General features: G+C 47.2%; 1 protein-coding gene across 4 annotated transcripts in view; it reads left to right on the forward strand.

Moving 5' to 3' along the window:
* ATAD2 (ATPase family AAA domain containing 2) overlaps nucleotides 1–15,005 on the forward strand; it is a 46,859-nt gene extending 31,854 nt beyond the window's left edge. For all 4 annotated transcript variants that reach the window (XM_088453113.1, XM_088453114.1, XM_088453115.1 and 1 more), the window contains exons 25-28: nucleotides 7,021–7,362; nucleotides 11,809–11,942; nucleotides 12,362–12,490; nucleotides 13,803–15,005. In XM_088453113.1, the coding sequence (XP_088309239.1) occupies nucleotides 7,021–7,362; nucleotides 11,809–11,942; nucleotides 12,362–12,490; nucleotides 13,803–13,838 (641 nt within the window). In that variant the 3' untranslated portion in view covers nucleotides 13,839–15,005. The remainder of the gene's footprint in view (nucleotides 1–7,020; nucleotides 7,363–11,808; nucleotides 11,943–12,361; nucleotides 12,491–13,802) is intronic.
* The last annotated feature ends 7,106 nt before the right edge of the window (nucleotides 15,006–22,111 follow it).

Here is a 22,111-nt window from a genome sequence, read left to right on the forward strand (position 1 = left end):
GCATAGTTGAGTTGCTTGGGCTTGTTTCCACGTCGCAGGTATGGCTTTTTGACCGCAATTCATCCATGAAGGCCACTTCAGGCCAGACTTCTCCGAACAATAGATTGGTGTACTTAGGTCCCCCTAAGCTGATGGCACTGCTGGACATCTTCTGATTGTGAAGGGAAGTAAACATGATGTGTCTTTCATCTGATGCACTAAGATTCCTTGGCTGACCACTACGTCTACGATCCTCAACGTTGCCCATTTCGTTGTGCTTCTTTAAAAGATCTTGAACCCCCAGTCTGCTTTGAAATCTTTGCCTGGGAGAGACCTTGCTGATGCAATTATAACTACCTTGTGTCTTGTTGCTGTGCTCACTCTTGCCATGGTGTGACCTGAAACAGTCTTCCACAACCTCTCCTTTGTAGCAGAGTTTAGCTGTCCCTCACCCAGTTTTTAAACCTCCTACACAGCGGTTTCTGTTTCAGTTAGTTTCAACCTACATATGAAAATGATCATTATAATCTGTTTTAATATGATTGGTTAATCATACACATGACTATAATCCTACAAAATCCCTTTGCAGGTTTACCTAGCAGAATTGATGCAGTTTTGAAGGCAAAGGATGGTCACACCAAATATTGATTTTAGATTTCTCTTTTGTTCATTCACTTAGTATATTTTTATCAATTAATAAAATGCAGTTATCACACTGTGTCATCAGTAGAACATACTTTACCATGATGCGATTGCAGAAACCTAATGTTTCTACTTCAGGGTCCGTAGGGGGTCCACAGGGTTGACCTTGGGTATAGGTTGGGAACCAAATCCGGGCACCACATAGTTAAAGCTTTTAGTTCCCAGGATGCACTGGGTCCACTCTCCCTATAACCCCACCCTCAAGCCAGAGGCACCTCAGTTTAAGTTGGTGCCCGGCCGGAGTCGGGTCACCGTTAGCGCAGGGGGAGCTGATTAGCAGCCCCTAAGCTTTCTTTTATTTTTTTAGGGACAAAGTTTTTTCTAAGGACTTTGGACTCTTCAGAGCGGCAGCGTCGGACTGTCCATAGGATGTCTAAGCTACCGCTCCATCACCCCGCTGGCGCTGAGACGCCAGTACAGATCTGGGCATCTCAGCAGTACCCCAGAGTCTGTACTAGCCAGACTCTGTGGACGCCCAGGACTGCTGCCGGATCCATGGGGAGCAGGTAAGTTGCGGATCACCGCTTGCGGTGATCCGCTCATTTCAAATGCAGTCCTGTGCCTCCGGTCTCAAGGGACAGACTGGAGGTGGTGGCGGGCCCCCCATACCCCGTGTGTCCACTAGACCACCAGGGACTTAACGATCGGCGCAGGGAGCCGGCGTCCCGGGGATTAATAGCCGGCCAGGGGAGCAAGCCTTCCCTGTTACAGCGGCTCCTCCCCTCAGCTCAGCGTGCCTTTCAGTGTCAAGTCTGGCGTCGCTGAGCTGCTACCTCCGCGGGCCATGCTTCTTCTGAGGTCTCCAGCGGCCATCTTCTCTGTGGTGCAGCAGCAGATCTCCGGAGATGGCGTTTGTTTCAGACCCCCTGGGTACCTTACCATCAGGTCAGTGTACACAGTGCTGTAGCCTTCCCAGACACTGAATCTGGGCAGTTGAATGCAGTGACATTTTTGCAGTATATTGTATGTCATGCGTATGTATGTGTGTGTGTAATATATATATATATATATATATATATATATATATATATATATATATATATATTTATTATTTCTGCATTTTATGTGACTTATGCTAGTGCTGACTGTCTGTACTTTATTCTCTCATCTGTCAGTGTATATCTATCCCTTTTCTTTACAATCTACCTTAATACAGCTGTACTTAGGGTGGTTCTGAGACCTCACATTTATATACTTGTTAATATTTGTGAGGTTTGTCACATACTGTTGCGTGTTGCACGTTGCCATATTTTAGATGGAACGGTGTGTTGCATACGCTGAAAATGGGTCAGGATCAGTATAGCGCTGCTTGATATTTCCGCCAAGAGGGTTGGTCGGATATGTCTGACCAGGAGATAGAGCACGATACTGCACCCATTTTTACTATCCTGCAAGTCATGTGCTGCAGGTGTTAGTGCGGAGGTTTTGACTCATGAAGGGTTCTGTATGCGGCGCCATCTGGTGCCGGCCCCCTTTTACAACCCCCTTGGGCGGTTTGTTTTCTCGGGATCCTCTCAATTGCGGATCGCCTGGCGGGCCCCATTGTTGTACCTCACTTGGGGTTACTTCACCATACTGCCCTTTTCATCTCGCAGTTTCTTGCACTCTTCCCCTGTGACAGACTACCGCTCCCTGCAGGGGTTTTTCACAGTATATGAATTCCCCCTGGTGCCACAATAGTCTGTCATTCCCCTTGCAGGGATTACCGCTACAGCCACCCTGGGTGGATGTCGTTTTCTGCGAAACGCAAATTGGCGTGCTAGACGCCCTGTGGTTACTTTCCAGTTGGCTCTGCCGTGCACTGGATACTGTTTTGGGCTCTTTCCCTCTTACACGGGGGGAAGCCTATTTCAGGTATTATCCCTGTTTTAGGGCAGGTAGCAGGTCCATTCTGGTTAGAGTGAATGTTGACCTGCACCTGTATCATACACCCTCAGTCTTGCGTGCCTTCGGGTTCCCTGTTGCTGACTAGCGGGTGGATCACATGGCGGGACTCTGGCTGTTGCCAGATACGAGGTATTACAACAACGTTTGGCCTCCTGTCCCAAATTCCCTGAGGGTCATCATGACCCCCTCCTGGGGTGGATGGGCATGTTACTCATCTGATTACAGGCGTTACTACACCTCCCATTCCTGCGTGGTCGGATTCTTCGGATCCGTAGGTGGTAACTCTGCCTGAAATCAGTATACTCTCTTTCAGGGGTTGTTACCCATCCTACAATGGGTATAGCATGGTTGGTTAATACTATTGCATACTGGGCTGTTGCATTTGTAACGGTTTTTTCCCCTCCAACACGTCTGGGGTTCAAATGTCTTTGGTCACTCACTTAATATATGCAGTTTACATAGGTGGAAATACCTATATTGGATACCAGTCTCCTAACTTTCAGAGTTCCGGCTGCGACTGTATCCTCCGTAATACCCTATGGCTGCGCTCTGGGAATGCAGAGGTGCAGATACCATCTATAGGGAAGATCTTGTTTGGTCCTGACCTTGACAAGATTGTAGTAACATTGGCAGTATTACTAGCGACAAGTTTACCGCCTTCAGCTACGCCCACTACAAGGCCTCGGACTAAGTCTGTTAAGTCTTTTTGTCATCAGGGTCAGCCTAAAGGTCTTTCTTCCTAGACTGTTGGCCTCTACAAGAGCCGCCATATCCAGTACCGAGCAGGCCTGGACTGCCAGCTGATCCTGCTTCTGAACCTATGGATATATCTTCAGCCTGACGAGACAAGCCTACAACTGGGAGATACTGATTTTCTCAGTTCACCCGCTACTAGTGTCAAGTTGCCACGGCTACGTGGGTAGGAGGGTACGCCCTCTCATTGCTCAGGCGGCCTCTTCACATGTGATGGTACGCGGGCCCTTATTCAGACCCGAACAGGGCCTTACAAATCCAGAAAGCTATACAGTTGTTGCGGTAAGCAGAGCTAATTAGGCCATCCCCACTATCTCAGCGAGGGACTGGTTGTTCTGCTTTCTTTCTGGTGCGGTGGCTGAATGGTCCTCTTTGGCCTATTCTGTCTCAATTCCCTGAACCAGTTCCTAAAGCTACCTGGGCTCAGGAGGAAATCCCTATGCTCCATCATACGATGTTTGGAACCTGGGGACTTTATGGTATCACTGGATATACAGGGCACGTGCCTATGGGTACTTATAGAGACCTTTCATCAGCATGGGCTGAGGTTTGCTGTATCACAGCAACACTTACAATTTTTCGGGCTCTGCCTTTTGGGACTGTCCTCAGCCCCACAGGGGTTTACCAGCGTTTTGGATTTTCTGACAGTTCTCCTGTTCAGTATATCCCAATGCTCCTGTACCTGGACGGCCTCCTGCTCTTAGCGGGATCACCGGGGTACTTTACAGCCAGGTCAGGATGACCGTGGCTTCTTCAGGGGAAAAAGTCCTCCCTGCATCCCTCTCTGGGTATCCTTCATCTGGGAGCCCTGCTGGATTCTCAGAATCTGAGAATTCTTCTGGCGTAAGACGGAATCTCCACTCTTCCATTAGGAATACATGGATGTCTATGCAGTCGACATATGTCTTTACACTCTGGGATGCGTGGTCAAATATTCAGTGTCTGCCTTTGGAAGGGTGGAATGGGCTCAGTTCCATTCCAGGCCTTTCCATAATTGGCTCATCTCCAGATTGAACCGTGAACATGCTCTCTCTTGAGGCAAGTCGGTCCCTGTCCGGGTGGCTATGGCCATCTCGCAACCTTCAGTGACTTTGTCGGTGAAGTGGTCCTTCCACTTTGTGTACCTGTGTTCTCCGGTCTCCCTTCTTCCTCGAGGTCTTTGGACGTGTTTCAATCGAGACGGAGATGCTTTCCTACTGGTGGCTCCTGATTGCCCCAGATGTCAGGGGTACTTTGATTTTCGGAGTCTCTCCATCGCTACACCATTCCTGATGCTTCACTGCCCGGACCTGTTGTCTCAGGATCCTTGGTTTTGCCTTGGACCTGGGTCGTTTGTCTTTGACTGCGTCCCTACAGTGGTCTTACGGCTTCCCTGGCTTTGTCATCATTGGAATGATTAGAGTGCACAGATCAGCTTTTGCTGGGACCTACCACAAACTGGGGCAGCCATAATTCTTATGGTATTGTACCTGTCGATACGATCCTCCGGTGTCCAGGATTTCCAGATATTCTGGCATTCCTTCCGACTGGCTTGGGTTTCACTCTCGGCCTGGCCTTCCTGACAGTGCGGATCTCTACACTGTCAGTATGGTTAAGATATGGAATTGCTCCACTCTGGTATCCAGTTCATCCTTTGGAGTGTTTTCTGGATTATACCTCTATTTGTCCTCCCTAGAGGCTCCTTGGGAGTTAGTAGTGGTTCTTCGTTCCCTCCGGGGACAGTCAATGGAACTGCTGGTTGTGATAGCCATTACATGGTCTATTGCTTAGGCTCTCTCTTTCTCTCAGGGTGTTTATATCAGCCAGGAGAGTGTCTGAATTGGGAGCGTTCTCATGTGGCTCCCTCTTCTGGAGGGCATCATGTCAGGGTGTGAGTTGCTTTCGCTCTGTTTCTTCTTAAAGTGGTTTTTAGGTTCCATATTATTCTGGAACTTATGGTACGGCCATTCAGTCCCCAGTCCTCTCGGCTGGTGTAGCCTCATTGACTGTGGTCCGGCCTCTTTGGTTTTCTGTGATCCGTTCAAGTTCCTTAGGGAAATCGGACTCCTTATTTGTGGTCTGAGATTTCTGATTTTCACAGGAAAGGATGGCCGGCCTGTAACCAAATGTTGGCTGGATGGCCTCGTATGTCTTTCTCAGGGGCCTACCCATGGGTAGGCCTTTCTGTTGTTGATGCTTGTTTTTTTTCTCGGGCCATGTAACCCTCGTGGGCAGCTCGCTGTGGCGCCTTGGCTGTTTTGCTTTACTAGGTGGCCACGTGGTCTTTTGTCCACACCTTTTTAAGGTTCTAGGCATTGGTTTCCTTTGCCTCTCAGGATGCTTCCTTTTTGGCGATGGATTCTCCTCTCAGCACAGGAGCGTCCCCACCCTTGGTTGAACTGCTTTGGGACATCCCCAAGGTCAACCCTGTGGGACCCCCTATGGACCCTGAAGTAGAAAACAAGAGATATGGTAAGAACTTACCTTTGTTATCTCTGTTTCTACGAAGTCCATAGGGTCCACAGGGCGCCCGCCCTGAAGCACCTGGCTTCATATGGGCTGTGTTACTGGTCGCCGGTTTCCTGTCTCCTTCGCTGTGAGTATGGTTATTGAGTGTTCCACTTTTCTCTCTTTTTCTCTCCTCCTCCGGCCTTTGGCTACTTACAAATTGAGGTGCCTCTGGCTTGGGGGTGGGGTTATAGGGAGAGTGGACCCAGTGCATCCTGGGAGCTAAAAGCTTTAACTGCGTGGTGCCCGGATTTGGTTCCCAACCTATACCCAAGGTCAACCCTATGGACTTCGTAGAAACAGAGATAACAAAGGTAAGTTCTTACCATATCGCTTGTTTTTACCTCAGGGCTCGACAAATCCCTAGCGCCACACTCCTTCCCCGGCCATGCAGGGAGGCTACATTTGCCTGGCGCCCGCTGAGATTTTACCAGCGGGCGCCCGACTCCTCTGCGCCGGAGCTCCCTCCTGAACTCCTTTCCCCCCACGGGCACTTTGGGAGAGACGTTATGACGTCTCTCCCATAGTTGCGAGGAGCAGCGGACACAGGATTGGGGCTTAAGGTAAGTATTCTGGGTTTTTTTGTGTGTTCGTTCAGCACTATTACAAGGGGCACTATTACAAGGGGCTTACTACTGGGGGCACTTTTACAGGGGCTGGTTTGGGCATGTTACAGAATCTGATGACCATTAAAGAGGCATGTGTGGTGATTTGATGGCATGTGGGGAGGTTGAGGTTCACTGAAAGGGTATTTGTGGTGGTCTATAAAATCTTTCATATATTTTGGTAATGGACAATGGTCTGGCTCCTCAACTTTTAAGATGGCTCCTAGATTGTACAAAAATTTGTCGAGCCCTGTTTTACCTGTATTTTTACAATGGGACATTTTAAGGATTATGCAGATACTTTTGTCTTTAAACATGGCTGTCCATCATTTTAAACTCCTGTCTAGAAATTTAAATTGGCAATTAACCCCGGCATGTCTGCTCCGTTACTAGTGTATGGTTTGTGTTATTGGGATAGCTCATCTACAGGCACCTGAACACTGATTTATCTGACTAGAAAATCTAATTTTTTTTTTTCCCCTTTATACATACAGATAAAACTTGCTGTTTGAGCTTGTAGCATGCCTTAAGTAGCTCACATTTTTATTCTAGTCATTTAGGCCCAAAATATATAATCTATATTATACTTTATCATTTCATTTTGCAGCCATAGTGAAAAAAAAATATAAGAGAAAAAGTCGTTGGAGTTCAGGCTATTGTGCTAAAAGGAAGAGGCCTATGCCAACTCTCCGGGATAAGACTGACAAAGAAACGGAGAGCGACGTTGACCAGGATCTAGAAGGCTCCAGTCTAGACCATACTGAGCTAGAACTCGTAGATGAGTCCTCAATAGAAGTGGAGGACGGTACCTTGGACTCTGAACATTTCACAAAGGAATTAGAGAGAGTCCCACCCAGCACAAATGCATCTAGTACCCCAGCATCTGGGGAACCGGTGAAACAACCAGAGGAGTTTGCCCAAGAAAATGGTCATCATGTCGAGCCAAGTGGTATGTCCTATACTCTAAGTTATGTGTTTTTGCTAGTGCAGTCCATAACGGCCAATTATAGACTTCTATGCTACAGTACCTTTTGTCTGTCCTTATTAAGTAGCATGAACTGAGCAGAAGGGGAGGTGGGATCAAGTTTGTGTGGAGAGGGTCAACAACCAATGCAGATGGATCATCCCAGGGGGAGAAACACAAGTTTGGGAGGGTCATAAAATGCAAAGAGGGGGCTCTTGCGAGGTAGGGTGGGAGTGGTTATGCAGGTAGATGGGTGGGGAGGGGGATTAGAACCATAGAGGGTCAGGTGTCTGTATAGTTGGCATGGGGGTTGTGGGGAGAGGGGCAACAACCAATTCATCTTCCTCTCTAAACGCTCTGCATCTGCCTCCCCTCTCATACAAGCTCTCCACTGGCTCCCCTTCTTTTTTAGAACCCAATTTAAGGTTCTCACACTCACTTACAAAGCACTCACCCAATCTTCTCCCATTTACATCACCAATCTCCTCTCCCTTCACTCTCCTGCCCGTCCTCTTCGTTCAACAAATGCACGCCGCCTCTCATGCCAATTGATTGCTTCCTCCCACTCCCACCTCCAAGATTTTGCCCGCGCTGCTCCCCACCTTTGGAACTATCTCCCACTTCCCATCAGACTCTCCACCTCTCTTCAATCCTTTAAACTCTCAAGACCCACTATTTCATCAAAGCCTTTCAGCTCTCATCTTAACTTGCTGCTACATACTCCTCTCTCCCTGCCTACCCCATCTGTTTCACCCCTGTCTGTCTGTCCCTCCCCCCTTAGAATGTAAGCTCCTATGAGCAGGGCCCTCTACCCTCTTGTGCTTCTTACTCTACCTTCATCTACTTCTTACTCTTTACCAGGGCACCTAACACTTGGTTGCTTTGCATTGTTGCATATCTGCGTGTTATGGTCGCGAATGTAGCAATGTATATTATCCATGCCCTGTAATGTATTGTACTGTACTGTAAGTCACTGTAAATCAATCTATTTATTTATGTACTTTGTAAGGCGCTGCGGAACACTTGTGGCACCATATTAATAAACGATAATAATAATAATGAACAACTGTAATGACTGAGGCCGCATTGCATGGAAAATCGTCCGGCTTCTAGTCTTGAGCTCTGCTGTGATCAGATACAGAAATTCAACTGTAACCCTCCGAAACAGCAGCCCACCCATAAAGATTGCTATTGGTTTGTAGGATGGAGTTATGAACAATTGCTATTCTATCAGCCATGGTCTAGTATCACGACAAGGGAATCTGAGACTGTTGGAGACTAGTGATTACATTCTTCAAAGCCAATTTAGGTTGTCTAGCCGGCAATTACAACAAAGTAGCCAGCACACATACTGGTAGCGTAGATCTATAAATAAGTCAATGAAGGAGGTACTGATCCTACACTGAAAGCTAGTACTTAAGTGTCACCGTAATGGAGTTAAGATTGTGGACACTCACCACCGCTAAGGAGACTAAAGTGAGACGGGGGTGTATTTACCGCCTTGTAATAGCGGATTTAATGGCACCTGAACCATTATGGAATGGGCAGAGTGAAGCCCTGTGCTGGCATGCAGTCCAAAAAAGTAAAAAATAAAGAAATAACAGCGCTGTCTAGCACAATGACCCTCTATAGCAATGGTTAAATGAATGAATGTGAGAATCCAAAGAATTCAATTAAATATTATCTGCATTTATTTGTACAGCAATTAATCAATCGATGCTCATATATAGCGATCAATAATCGATCACACAAGGTAATGAAAAATAAATGGGAACTAAAAAACAAATGGTAAAATAGCTGTGTGATGTCTGATCATATACCACAGCAGAAAATCAGACCGTTCAACAATTGGCATCAATGAATAATAATAAAACAAAATTGCTGATTTTCTTCATATAATCTTAGATCACCACATTTTCATGGGTTTAGCTTATTTGTGATTTAAAAATATTGATTTATTTTTTGAAGGGGCTTTCAGCACTACAATTGCATACATCTTCTGTATATATTTAAAAGTTGATAAGTGAGCGGTAAGCGCTTTTGGAACTCCCCAAGCAAATTTTGTTCTGTAATGACCAGTCACTGACTGTGTGTGTGTGTATATGTGTTATAATCATGCATATAGCTGCATCCGGCTACAGGCTTAGCAGGTCTCAATACCCTAATGCAGAGGAGCGTATTTCCTCAGAGGGGTGTGTCGAGGGGAAGGTAAATCCACCCTTATTATGCTAAGTCTGATTCCAAAGACACCTGTGCGTTATTAACTCGTTGTAGTTCAATGCTGCTGCATTTAAAATTACACTGCCATGATTAAATATAACCATACATTGTAAAAAAAAATTATAATAAAATATATATTTTCTCATACTTAAAAAATATACTCATATATAATGTACAAAAGCATATGTATATATACATATCCATGAGGAATGCAATTTTTTTTCCAATTTAGGAGAGATTATCTATTTACCTCTTAATGATTATCTAATTAGAATTTCATATAGATAAAAAAATATTTTAAAGTCTATTAAGCACTTGTATGAAAATGTAAAAATATTGGTACAAAGTTGGTACCATGTAGATAACTTTCCAAGTATCACACACCAAAGTGTTATTCCAATTTAGATATACCTGTATTTCTTCTTCAGGGATCATTAGGCTCCACAGGGAGACCTTGGGGTGTAGGTGATTGATCTGGAATCTGGGCACTACGCAGTTTAAAGCTTTCAGCTCCCAGGATGCATCGGTCCACTCTGATCTTATGGTGTCTAACCGTTAAATGAAGTTCATTAAATCAAATGAGTGTTCCGTGTCATCTAGTAAAACGGGAAAAATGTATAAACATGTGAACAACATTTATGCATATGAAATCTAGAGAATTTAGCAATAATCTACACAAAAATTAGCCAATGTAATAATTGAAACATAAGAAATATATCTATCATAGAAAAAGGTCAATTGTATACTCAGTGAAGACACTGGTCAACGACAGGAGTGGGTAATAGTGGAAAATCATAATGAAAACTGATAATAAAAAAGGATAAATAATGAAAAATTATAATTATGAATTATAAAGAATAAATAAAGGGAAACAATGATAACAATTGAATTAAAGAAGACCTCAAATAACCTGACGTTCTGACAGGGCAACCAGGCATAAGAGGGGACATAGGTATAAAAACCCACTGGTGCTAAAGTGGAACTAAATAATATGATTAATTTCAAAGAACTTCCTTGAGTTCTATGGTTTCATTAAGACCTTCAGGAAAATGGCTATTGAACTCATGAATCCAAGTTGCTTGTAGCTGTCCCCTACTTGTTTAATGTGTTCCACCACACCAGTAATGGTGAGACTTTCGGGATTGCTGCTGTTGTGACACAGAGCAAGATGTCTGTAGACACTGTCATGACTCTGGTCAAAATGTTCCTCCTATGTTCTCCAAACCTAATTTTGAGATTCCTGGTGGTTCTACCTATATAAGCGAGGTTGCAACTGCATTATAATAGAAACTCTCTTATCTTATACATTTTATCTTCATATGCATGTGTGATCGATTATTGATCTCTCTTTATATATGAGCATCGATTGATTCTTTGGTGTACAAATAGATGCAGATCATTTTTAATTGAATTCTTTGTATTCTCGCAATCATTCATTTAACCAATGTTATAGAAGGTCATTGTGTAGTGTGTTCCACAGTGCTGTTATTTCTTTTTTGTGTCTTCTCTTTGGCTAGCAAACCCTACTAACAGCAGCGTAAAACACTTTTCAGATTTATAGGGCTTATGGTGGGTACACACTACACGATATCGCTCAGGGAGCATATCATGTAGTGTGTCCCCGGCAGGCTGTGCTCAATGTCGTTCATGACATTGAGCACAGCCGCTGAACAATATCATTAACGATATCGTTCAGCGCCGGGCTCTCTCCCCCGTTCCCTGACATGCAGCAACCTGACGAGATCGTCAGGTTGGCCTGCATGTCAGCCCGATGAACGATAACGACGAACGACCCGCGGGAACGCGCGTCGTCGTCATCGTTCATCTTTTTGGTGTTAAAAATGGACGATAAAGTGGACGACTGAACGATATAGTTATCGTTCAGTCGTCCACTTTATCGCCCAGTGTGTACGCACCATAAATGTTAGTAATCCTGTCTAAGCGCTGGTGGCTATAACCGTTCATTCTTTGGTGACATGCTGTCCAGCCCGTGTCATGGGTGCTGACTGCACAGCAGAATTAGATTACTGAATAGATATTAACAGAACCAAGTTGGTGCCTGTCCTGACCAGTGTGAATCAGTATATACTTCTTATAAGTGGTCATCTAGTTATAAAGGGAGGATGTGGGCTCTTGTGAAGGTTCTGCTGTAGTGATTAGAACCACTGTTATATGATCACACAGCTGATCTCCTCTCATTCTGTGACTTAGATGTATGTGTCCTGAGAATGACCCGTGGGCGACAAATGCAAGTCAAGCAACAGCATCTCATCAACGTGGACAAGATCATGGACCTACTGTCTGAGCCAGCACCAGCCTTTCACATCGACCACCAGCAGCTGAAGGTAAGTTGTATAAGGTTTCGGTATATACAGTAGGCTGCATAAACAAAACCACAGAAAAAAGTAATTACGGTCCAAGGCTTCACATGCGGTGAGGTCATGTCCGTTCCTGCCATCATGTTAAATCGAAGTATTTTTACAATGATTTCACAATGGCTCTCCTTTACCCTGGTGATGTACATTTTATTTCCCCCCACTTCTACTTTTCATTAGGCATAACCTATAGCCACCACCCCTGAGCTTGTAGCTCTCTCTCGCTCCTCTTCCCCTTCCCCTTCTTTGCCTATGGACCGATGGAATGAATGTGATAAATCCAACTTAGATTTGTTTTGTAGATGTGTAAAGGGATGGTCACCTTTACTTACTGATCCATGTCAGCTGCACAACATTACAATTTTTTATTTTTTTTTCCACTTCCCCAGGTACTCTTGAACAAAGTTGTCGATAAAAGTAGCGGCTATAATGTGTTACAATTGGAAAAGTTATACGCTGTGCTGAGCCAGTGTATTTACAGACATCGCAAAGACTACGACAAAGCTGAGTTGCTACAGGTAGGTGTTTGTGGTGTGAGTGATGCGCGTTTTGATCGGTGTTGTAGGTACAGAGTATTTTTCTCACTGCAGCATGTCCTAGATCAACTGAAACAACTTTACCAGCCGTGCAGTTTTGTGTATGAATACTATGTCTTAGGTTGATGACTACTTTGTGTCATGGCCTGGATGTGCACGTTATGCATTTTGAGGTCCAGTTTCTTTATTCGGGTTTGCTGTCTCAAAAGAACATTTGGCTCCTGGTTAAGTGACTCTCTGAGCAGGTTTTGATCAGGTGAATCCTCCATTAGTTCCTTATTAGTGTCCATAAGCACGCCTGGCGGTGAGAGCACCGTTTTGAATAGAAGGTCTTTGAGGGGGTAAAGTTTGGCGCGACCTTGAGGTAAGCAAGATGGAACTTCACTGCATGTCGGTGAGCTGTATCCCATATGTTATCTCATCAAATAAGTGATGCTGGTCCAGAGAGGTTCTATGAAGTTTCAGCAGCATTGGATTGGTCCGCTACACAATCAACGTTAATATTGGTATGTTTTCATTGTGGGCCGTTACAGATGGAATTCTGAGACGACAACCCCATCTGACTGAGCGTCTATTACTAGAATGGTCTATTTATGACCCAGTTTTAAATTCTTCCTCTGAAGCCAATAGATGATCCCTTTTCATTCAATGGGGTCTATTTACTAAGCAGTGTTAGGAGACAGAGGGAAAAGTGATAAGGTACCAGCTAATCAGCTCCCAACTGTCATCTCACAGGCTGTGTTTGAAAAATGACAGTTGGGAGCTGATTGGCTGGCACCTTATCCCTTTTCACTGTCTCCTAACACTGCTTACTAACTAGACCCCTTTGATTTTCTTGCACTCTGGTCACACTACCATTTTGTACCCCTGTACAGGTGTTTGGTCTAGTTTAGTCCCTGGTTGCTATAGGTAAACTGGAATTTTACTCATTTAGTTCTTACCCTTCGTGCAGATGTCTTTGTACCTTTTTGTTTTTATGTTGGTATTTATCCCGAGACTGAAAATGTATAATTCGCGATACACTGGTCACGCTCAGGGCGCTCCAGTGATCGGCAAAGGAAAATATTGTTCTATAGATGTTACTTGTGTATAGACAATGATTGCGGGAAATGAGTGGTCTCTACAGCGATCTCTGTCCAACAGTTGCAGATGCCTATGAAGTATGAGAGCATTGTCTTAAGCTTGTTATGACATTTGTACATGTTCCTACCTTTTTGTATAGCTGCTGAAATAAATGGTTATATAGTCACCTTTGTGTCCATTTTGTTTACCTTTGTTGTTTTCTTTCTTTCAGGAGATGGAGCGAGAAATCTCCTCTTTCAGAATCTGAGAGCGCCAAAGACGACAGATTTTAAATTGCCTTAAGATTTCACTATAATATATGAGATGTTTAACTGTACATATCTACTGTAACATTTAAATACAATATGAATTACTGTTTGCTTTTGATTGTTGCAAAGCAGTTTGACCTAAGCCGTGTGTATATACAGTATGTGTGGTGACCATATCTACCTTTTTGGATAGACTTCAGCTTATCTTTTTACTGCATCTTGCCGCATACATGAATTGTGAGGGTTTTTATTTCTTTGACACCTCAAAACACTTATGCAAACTTAAAATGTGCACATGTACTGATGAGCATAATAAAGTAAGCCTGTTTAATTGCTTTAATGTCATAAGGGCAGATTCGGTTCCGGTGGGATCAATGGTAATTGAATCGTCCCGAATAGTCACATACAATGATACAAAGTAGAAGGTTCCTCCTAGAAGAGATGCTTAGAGCTTTAAAAAGGAAAATGCCACAGTCACAAATGAAGAGGAACACTGCTATTTAATGAGGAGCATGTTTACAGTTGTAGAACATAGCAACGTGGGGAATGACTGGTACATCTAAAAAACAAAATGCATACTTGCCCGTTGCAGCCTCGTTCGTTCTTCCTGCAGTGAGTGTCCTATGACTGAGACGCCATAAAATACTGGGATATGCCGCTGGTACTGCTGCATAATGACTGTTACAGAGCCGCTGCCGATAGAGGACTGGGAGGTGCTGCAGGTGATTGTGACTTTCTGTTGGGTCACTAAGCATGTGTAACAGCATTGTGTGATGTTCCTGTGAAGCATAGAAGTAAGGTGGGGTATGTATAGTAGGACTCTGTTTTGACTGCTTGGGCCCCCTTGTTTCCAATAAATACAGAATTACCCCCATCCACGCCTTTAGTCTACAGCCGACCTTTTTTCCATCACTTGTGCCAAAATTTGGATGGGTTTAGTGCAGCTACGGACTGACGATCGGTCATTTCTGTTGGCACTATATTATAAGTTGTCTTATTTCATGTGTATATGTATATAAAAGTGCACAGTGTCTTCCTTTTTGTTTATCCCATGATGAGTTTCTTGTGTTCACCCTTCCACAGCGCACAGTTAGTTCTATTCATGGACTGAGGTCCACTGTTTAGTTGTACTTACTGTGATGACATTAAAGGATCCTCTTCAAGAATTTTGGTGTGTGGTGCCTTTTTTTTCAATAGTGTATCAGAGCAAGACTGTCATTCTGTATATGGGGTTCCTGTGTGTTCTCCACTGGTGACTTGGGGGGTATTCAATTTAGAGCAAAAAGTCCGTGCTGGACTTTTCGCTCCATATCGCAGCTTTTCCGGGGATAAAGTATCGGGCGCGTGCCCGCTTTATCCCTGTATTCAATTAGAAGTCAACGAAAACGGGAGACGGCGGAAAGGTAAGTATCGCCAAAAAACGGGAATTTTTGGGAAATTTCCAGGGACTCCCCTAAAGGTGTCTAGACATGGGGAATCCCTATGGGTACCCCCAATTTTACCTGCTGAAGGAAGTCGGGGTTTCTAATAGCCGCTGCAGGTGCATATTTGTGGCTATAAAGAATGGGTGAAGAATAGCACTTAACAATATATATTTTTTTTTTTTAGGTATAAATATCAAATTTGGGGTACATGAAAATGGGGGTAAGCATATTTTTAAGTCCATAAATTATTTTTTCAAATTCTGCAAAACTGCACCTGCCGCTACTCCCGCAATGAAGAAAACACATTCCGCATACTTGGGAACCCCTCTGAATTTAATTTGGCTATTTTAGAAGTGTGTTCCCTAATTTTTTATTTTTACCCCCAAAATGAAAGTTAATTTTTTGGGGTGTCCCGAATTTTTTTTTTATTATTAAACTGTTTTTGACAGTTTATTTTTAAATGACATTCCCAGGGGTGCAGGCTACTTTTTTTTATTTTTTTTTATTTTTAAGCCTGCACCTCTAAACCCAAATTCTGCACTTTTTTTCGCCATGTCAAACATTGTAAAAAAACAGGGATAACTTTTCACCAAGACTTTTCGCACCGGCAAAGTCTGAAATTGAATACGGGGATAATGCAAACAGGCGAAAATGACATCGGTGATAAATTATCATCGATTACGAGTTTTCGCTACCTAATTGAATACGACCCTTAAAGGGGTATATGTATCAAGCATGAAAAGCATGGAGAAAGTGGACCAGTGAAGAAGTTGCTTATAGCAACCAATCCGTTCCTACCTTTTTAATAGACTGTACTTGATAAATGCTGATTAGTTGCTATGGGCAAACATCTCAACGATTTTTGCTGTTTGCGGCATAAAACCCCTTAGGCTTTGATGTATCAAGCAGTAAAAAGAGTGAAGCAGTTGCCCATAGCAACCAATCAGTTTTGCGGTAGTATCAAGCTGCATTATTTTATAAGGAAAATGAGTTTTAACTAGAGATGAGCGGGTTTGGATTTAAGAGATCCGAACCCACCCGAACTAAGGAGATCCGAGTCGGATCCAAGCGGGCTCGGATTGTTCCCACCGACTCGGATCTCCAAATCGAGGCAAAACTACGTAGACTAATCTCGCGGCTCGCAAATATATATATATGATGCGGCGGGTGCCATTTCACTCCGGCTGTGGAGACTGAACAGGGAGGGTGGGCAGTGTAGGGCTGGGGAGAGGTGCTGGTGCTGCTGATCCATCTGGGCTGGTGTTGTGCTGTCTGCTGTGTCGAGCTGGGCTGTTGCTGTCTGCTGTGTCCAGCTGGGCCCAAGTTCTGGACCCAAATAAAGTTTTTTTTTTTTTTTTTTTGTTTTGTTTTTTTTCGGTGTAATATACAGTATATTTGCCTGTGTGTGTGTTAGGCTTAACCGCACAAAACAGTGTTCTCCCCAGAAATTTTTTCCAGCCGGGTGGCATCCAAAAGTAGCTGGGTGGGGGCCTTTGCAATTATGCGTGCGCTGGGAAAAGGGGTATCTCCCAGACCAATCCAGCCAGACATGTCTCAGGCTGCTCCCTCACTGGCTCTCAGTCAAAAGTGCCCCCTGTATTTGTGTATTTGTGCCCTTTATGCATTGCCCCCTGGCTGAAGTAGTGCCCCCAGACTGGCCCTGTCCCCAGCACTTACCGTTGCTTGCTGGCCGCTCGCCCGCTTGCAGCTGCCACGTGCTGACTGAATCTAACTAGATCCAGCAGGCGCGCGGGGCAGGCTCCTGACGTCGCGGGTGATGTCACCGGCGCAGTGCATCAATGGGAACGCTGGCCTCTGAAGTGATCGGAGGCTTCTTTAGCCTCCAGTCACTTCAGAGGTCAGCGTTCCACAGCGGTGGTCGGCGGGGAAAAGTGCCGGGTGGCAGGCTGTTTCCACAGCGGGGGTCGGCGGGGAAAAGGGCCGGGCGGCAGGCTGCTTCCACGGCGGGGAGAAGGGCCGGGCAGCAGGCTGTTTCCACAGCGGGGGTCGGCGGGGAGAAGGGCCGGGCGGCAGGCTGTTTCCACAGCGGGGGTCGGCGGGGAGAAGGGCCGGGCGGCAGGCTGTTTCCACAGCGGGGGTCGGCGGGGAAAAGGGCCGGGCGGCAGGCTGTTTCCACAGCGGGGGTCGGCGGGGAAAAGGGCCGGGCGGCAGGCTGTTTCCACAGCGGGGGTCGGCGGGGAAAAGGGCCGGGCGGCAGGCTGTTTCCACAGCGGGGGTCGGCGGGGAAAAGGGCCGGGCGGCAGGCTGTTTCCACAGCGGGGGTCGGCGGGGAAAAGGGCCGGGCGGCAGGCTGTTTCCACAGCGGGGGTCGGCGGGGAAAAGGGCCGGGCGGCAGGCTGTTTCCACAGCGGGGGTCGGCGGGGAAAAGGGCCGGGCGGCAGGCTGTTTCCACAGCGGGGGTCGGCGGGGAAAAGGGCCGGGCGGCAGGCTGTTTCCACAGCGGGGGTCGGCGGGGAAAAGGGCCGGGCGGCAGGCTGTTTCCACAGCGGGGGTCGGCGGGGAAAAGGGCCGGGCGGCAGGCTGTTTCCACAGCGGGGGTCGGCGGGGAAAAGGGCCGGGCGGCAGGCTGTTTCCACAGCGGGGGTCGGCGGGGAAAAGGGCCGGGCGGCAGGCTGTTTCCACAGCGGGGGTCGGCGGGGAAAAGGGCCGGGCGGCAGGCTGTTTCCACAGCGGGGGTCGGCGGGGAAAAGGGCCGGGCGGCAGGCTGTTTCCACAGCGGGGGTCGGCGGGGAAAAGGGCCGGGCGGCAGGCTGTTTCCACAGCGGGGGTCGGCGGGGAAAAGGGCCGGGCGGCAGGCTGTTTCCACAGCGGGGGTCGGCGGGGAAAAGGGCCGGGCGGCAGGCTGTTTCCACAGCGGGGGTCGGCGGGGAAAAGGGCCGGGCGGCAGGCTGTTTCCACAGCGGGGGTCGGCGGGGAAAAGGGCCGGGCGGCAGGCTGTTTCCACAGCGGGGGTCGGCGGGGAAAAGGGCCGGGCGGCAGGCTGTTTCCACAGCGGGGGTCGGCGGGGAAAAGGGCCGGGCGGCAGGCTGTTTCCACAGCGGGGGTCGGCGGGGAAAAGGGCCGGGCGGCAGGCTGTTTCCACAGCGGGGGTCGGCGGGGAAAAGGGCCGGGCGGCAGGCTGTTTCCACAGCGGGGGTCGGCGGGGAAAAGGGCCGGGCGGCAGGCTGTTTCCACAGCGGGGGTCGGCGGGGAAAAGGGCCGGGCGGCAGGCTGTTTCCACAGCGGGGGTCGGCGGGGAAAAGGGCCGGGCGGCAGGCTGTTTCCACAGCGGGGGTCGGCGGGGAAAAGGGCCGGGCGGCAGGCTGTTTCCACAGCGGGGGTCGGCGGGGAAAAGGGCCGGGCGGCAGGCTGTTTCCACAGCGGGGGTCGGCGGGGAAAAGGGCCGGGCGGCAGGCTGTTTCCACAGCGGGGGTCGGCGGGGAAAAGGGCCGGGCGGCAGGCTGTTTCCACAGCGGGGGTCGGCGGGGAAAAGGGCCGGGCGGCAGGCTGTTTCCACAGCGGGGGTCGGCGGGGAAAAGGGCCGGGCGGCAGGCTGTTTCCACAGCGGGGGTCGGCGGGGAAAAGGGCCGGGCGGCAGGCTGTTTCCACAGCGGGGGTCGGCGGGGAAAAGGGCCGGGCGGCAGGCTGTTTCCACAGCGGGGGTCGGCGGGGAAAAGGGCCGGGCGGCAGGCTGTTTCCACAGCGGGGGTCGGCGGGGAAAAGGGCCGGGCGGCAGGCTGTTTCCACAGCGGGGGTCGGCGGGGAAAAGGGCCGGGCGGCAGGCTGTTTCCACAGCGGGGGTCGGCGGGGAAAAGGGCCGGGCGGCAGGCTGTTTCCACAGCGGGGGTCGGCGGGGAAAAGGGCCGGGCGGCAGGCTGTTTCCACAGCGGGGGTCGGCGGGGAAAAGGGCCGGGCGGCAGGCTGTTTCTGCCGGGCGATGCACCCGCAGAAAACAGCCTGGGGGAGAACACTGGCACAAAATACAGCAAGTTGGCAACGCAAGCTAGTGCTGCCCGACTCCAGCCCAAAGTTCTGGAGCAGAAAAAATTTAAAAAACTTTTTTTTTTTCTAATACATAATTGTGCGTGTTCGGCTTAGCTGCACGAAGTCTATCAAGTCGGTAATGCAACGCAACTGCTGCAAGACCGCAGAAAATATGGAGGGCTATCACCTGACAACAGGGGCAGGCCAAGAACCACATGTTGTAGCTGCCGCCAGCAGTGCAAGGCCGTCACCTTTCTCATCCTCTATGAAGGCCCATGCCCCAGGGGCTTAAGTCACGCCATCGATATGGCAACGCTACTTTTACAGAAGTAAAGAAAAGAAGAAAAAAAATATAAAAATCAAAAGGCAAGTTGCATTTAGATAAACAAAACATTGCCAATATACCCTTCACTACACAAAGTGGCAAGGAAAGGATAAGGCCTTGGACTTTCTTTAGGAAGACTGCTGATTCTGATAGCCCTTCGGAAAAAACAATTGTGTACCCTGAGAAATCGCAAATCCCCGAGGAGAGTGCGCAAGTGTCTGCGGGTGACGTGTGAGCCAGACCTAAATACTAGTGTACTGGAGGATCCTCCAAGGTCCAACATTTGTGTTCCCTCTGTAAATGTGGGGAAGGGCAGTCAACATCTTGCAGATGTAGTCAGTGAGGATGCTTCTGTGGAATTGCACATGGAGGAGGATATTTTGGTAGTTGAAGGCGCTAAGGATGAGGATGTTGATGCCGAGGACATCCTTTGTGTAAGTAAGGCAACAGCTGTTGGCCAAGGATTGAAAAAGCCAAAGCCCATGGTCATGCCAGGACAAAAAAAAAATAAAAAACCCCATTTCTCACGTGTGGAATTATTTCCACCCCGATCCGGACAACAGTTGTCAAGCTATATGTACCCGTTGCCATGCAAGAGTGAGCAGAGGGAGGGACATAAACCACCTAGGAACCTCCTTGTTACGTCACTTGGAGCGCATTCATCAAATATCAGTGTATGTCGCCAAGTTCCAAAACTCAAAACGTAACTAATCCAGTGTCACCTACCTGCTCCCTCTCTGTGAGATCCAAATGCATTTGATCTCCAACACCTGCATCATCAACATCCTCATTCGTCATCCGTGATTCCTCAGAAGGATCCTTGATGACTACACCTCTTGCTGTCAGTGGATCTTCATCCCAGAAGGAAGACTACTTTGTAGCGTATCCTCCAAAAAAAACAATTAACTGTCAAACAATTGTTTAACAGCAATCACACAGTTGCACAGCGGATTACTGGCGCCATAATGGCTATGCTGGTATTAGATGTGCGTCCAGTATCTGTCATCACTGCAGTGGGTTTTCAACAGTTAATTCAGGTCCTGTGTCCTCGCTACCAGATCCCTTCTAGATTCCACTTCACTAGAAGAGCAATTCCAAATCTGTACAAGGACATTTAAAAAAACAAAAACAAAACCTTATTAATATCCTCAGAAATGCCGTTGTACCTACTGTCCACTTGACCACTGATATGTGGACAAGTGGGATAGGGCAAACTAAGGATTACATGACTGTGACAGCCCACTGGGTAGGTGTATTGCCTACAACAGCAGCCGCAACATCTACCAAAAGACAGCTGATACAGAGGCAGGCTACTCCTTTGTATAACTGGTTTCACTAAGAGGCATACCGCTGAGAACCTCAGGGAATCGTTGTTAAATGGCTTACCCCACTTGGACTCTCCTCGGGATTTGTGATTTCGGACAATGCCACCAATATTGTGAGAGCATTACATCTGGGCGAATTCCAACACGTCCCATGTTTTGCTCACTCAATTAAATTGGTGGTGCAACGTTTTTTAAAAACTGACACTGTCGTGCAGGATATGCTCTCGGTGGCCCGCAAAATATCCGGACATTTTAGACATTCGGTGACCGCTTGTCGAAGATTGCATAATGAGCAGGTACTGTTAAATTTGCCTTTCCATCAGCTGAAGCAAGAGGTAGTAACTCGGTGGAATTCTACCCTCCTATATGCTTCAGCGGAGGGAGGAACAGCAAAAGGCCATCCATGCCTATACAACGGACTATGACATAGGCCGTGGAGGGGGAATGCATCTTACTCAAGCGCAGTGGAGAATAATTGTTGTGCAAGGTTCTCAAAACCTTTAAACTTGCCACACGTGAAGGTAGTTCAGACACTGCCAGCTTGAGTCAGGTCATTCCCTTCATCAGACTTTTGCAAAAACAGCTGGAGAAGCTGAAACGGAGCGATTGCGCAAAGTATGTCAGACTGGTGGATCAAGCCCTTGATTCACTTCATCAGGATCCAAGAGTCATCAATCTATTGAAATCTGAAAAATATATTTTGGTGACCATTCTGGATCCTAGGTTTAAGTCCTACCTTCTGAGTTTTTTTTTCCAACAGTCAAAAATCTAAAACTGTGCAAAGAGATGTTGGTAAAAAAAAAAATTGTCAGCTGCAGCCACACGTGAAACGCCATCATCTCCTTCAGTTTCTGCAACTGCCAGGAAAATACTCAATTTTCCTTACAGAATGCCTGCTGGTCATGCAGATCAGTCACCAAAAAATGACATCTGGTCGGGCCTGAGAGAATTGCCTACTAGTGACATGTCTTCTACCGTGACTATGTCTGATACGGTCTCCATTCACAGAATGGTGGAGGACTATTTCAGAGATACCATCCTAATAGACATGTCAGTCCCATTCAGTACTGGCAGGAAAAAAAAAGGCAATTTGGAGGCCCATACACAAACTGGCTTTGCATTACTTAAGTTGCTGACCCTCAAGTGTGTACTCCGAAAGAGTTTTCAGTGCAGCAGGCAACCTTGTTGGTGATCGGCGTAGGAGGTTACTTCCT

The sequence above is a fragment of the Taudactylus pleione genome, unplaced genomic scaffold (genome assembly GCF_031769625.1).
Source record: "Taudactylus pleione unplaced genomic scaffold, aTauple2 ptg000571l, whole genome shotgun sequence".
NCBI lineage: Eukaryota > Metazoa > Chordata > Amphibia > Anura > Myobatrachidae > Taudactylus > Taudactylus pleione.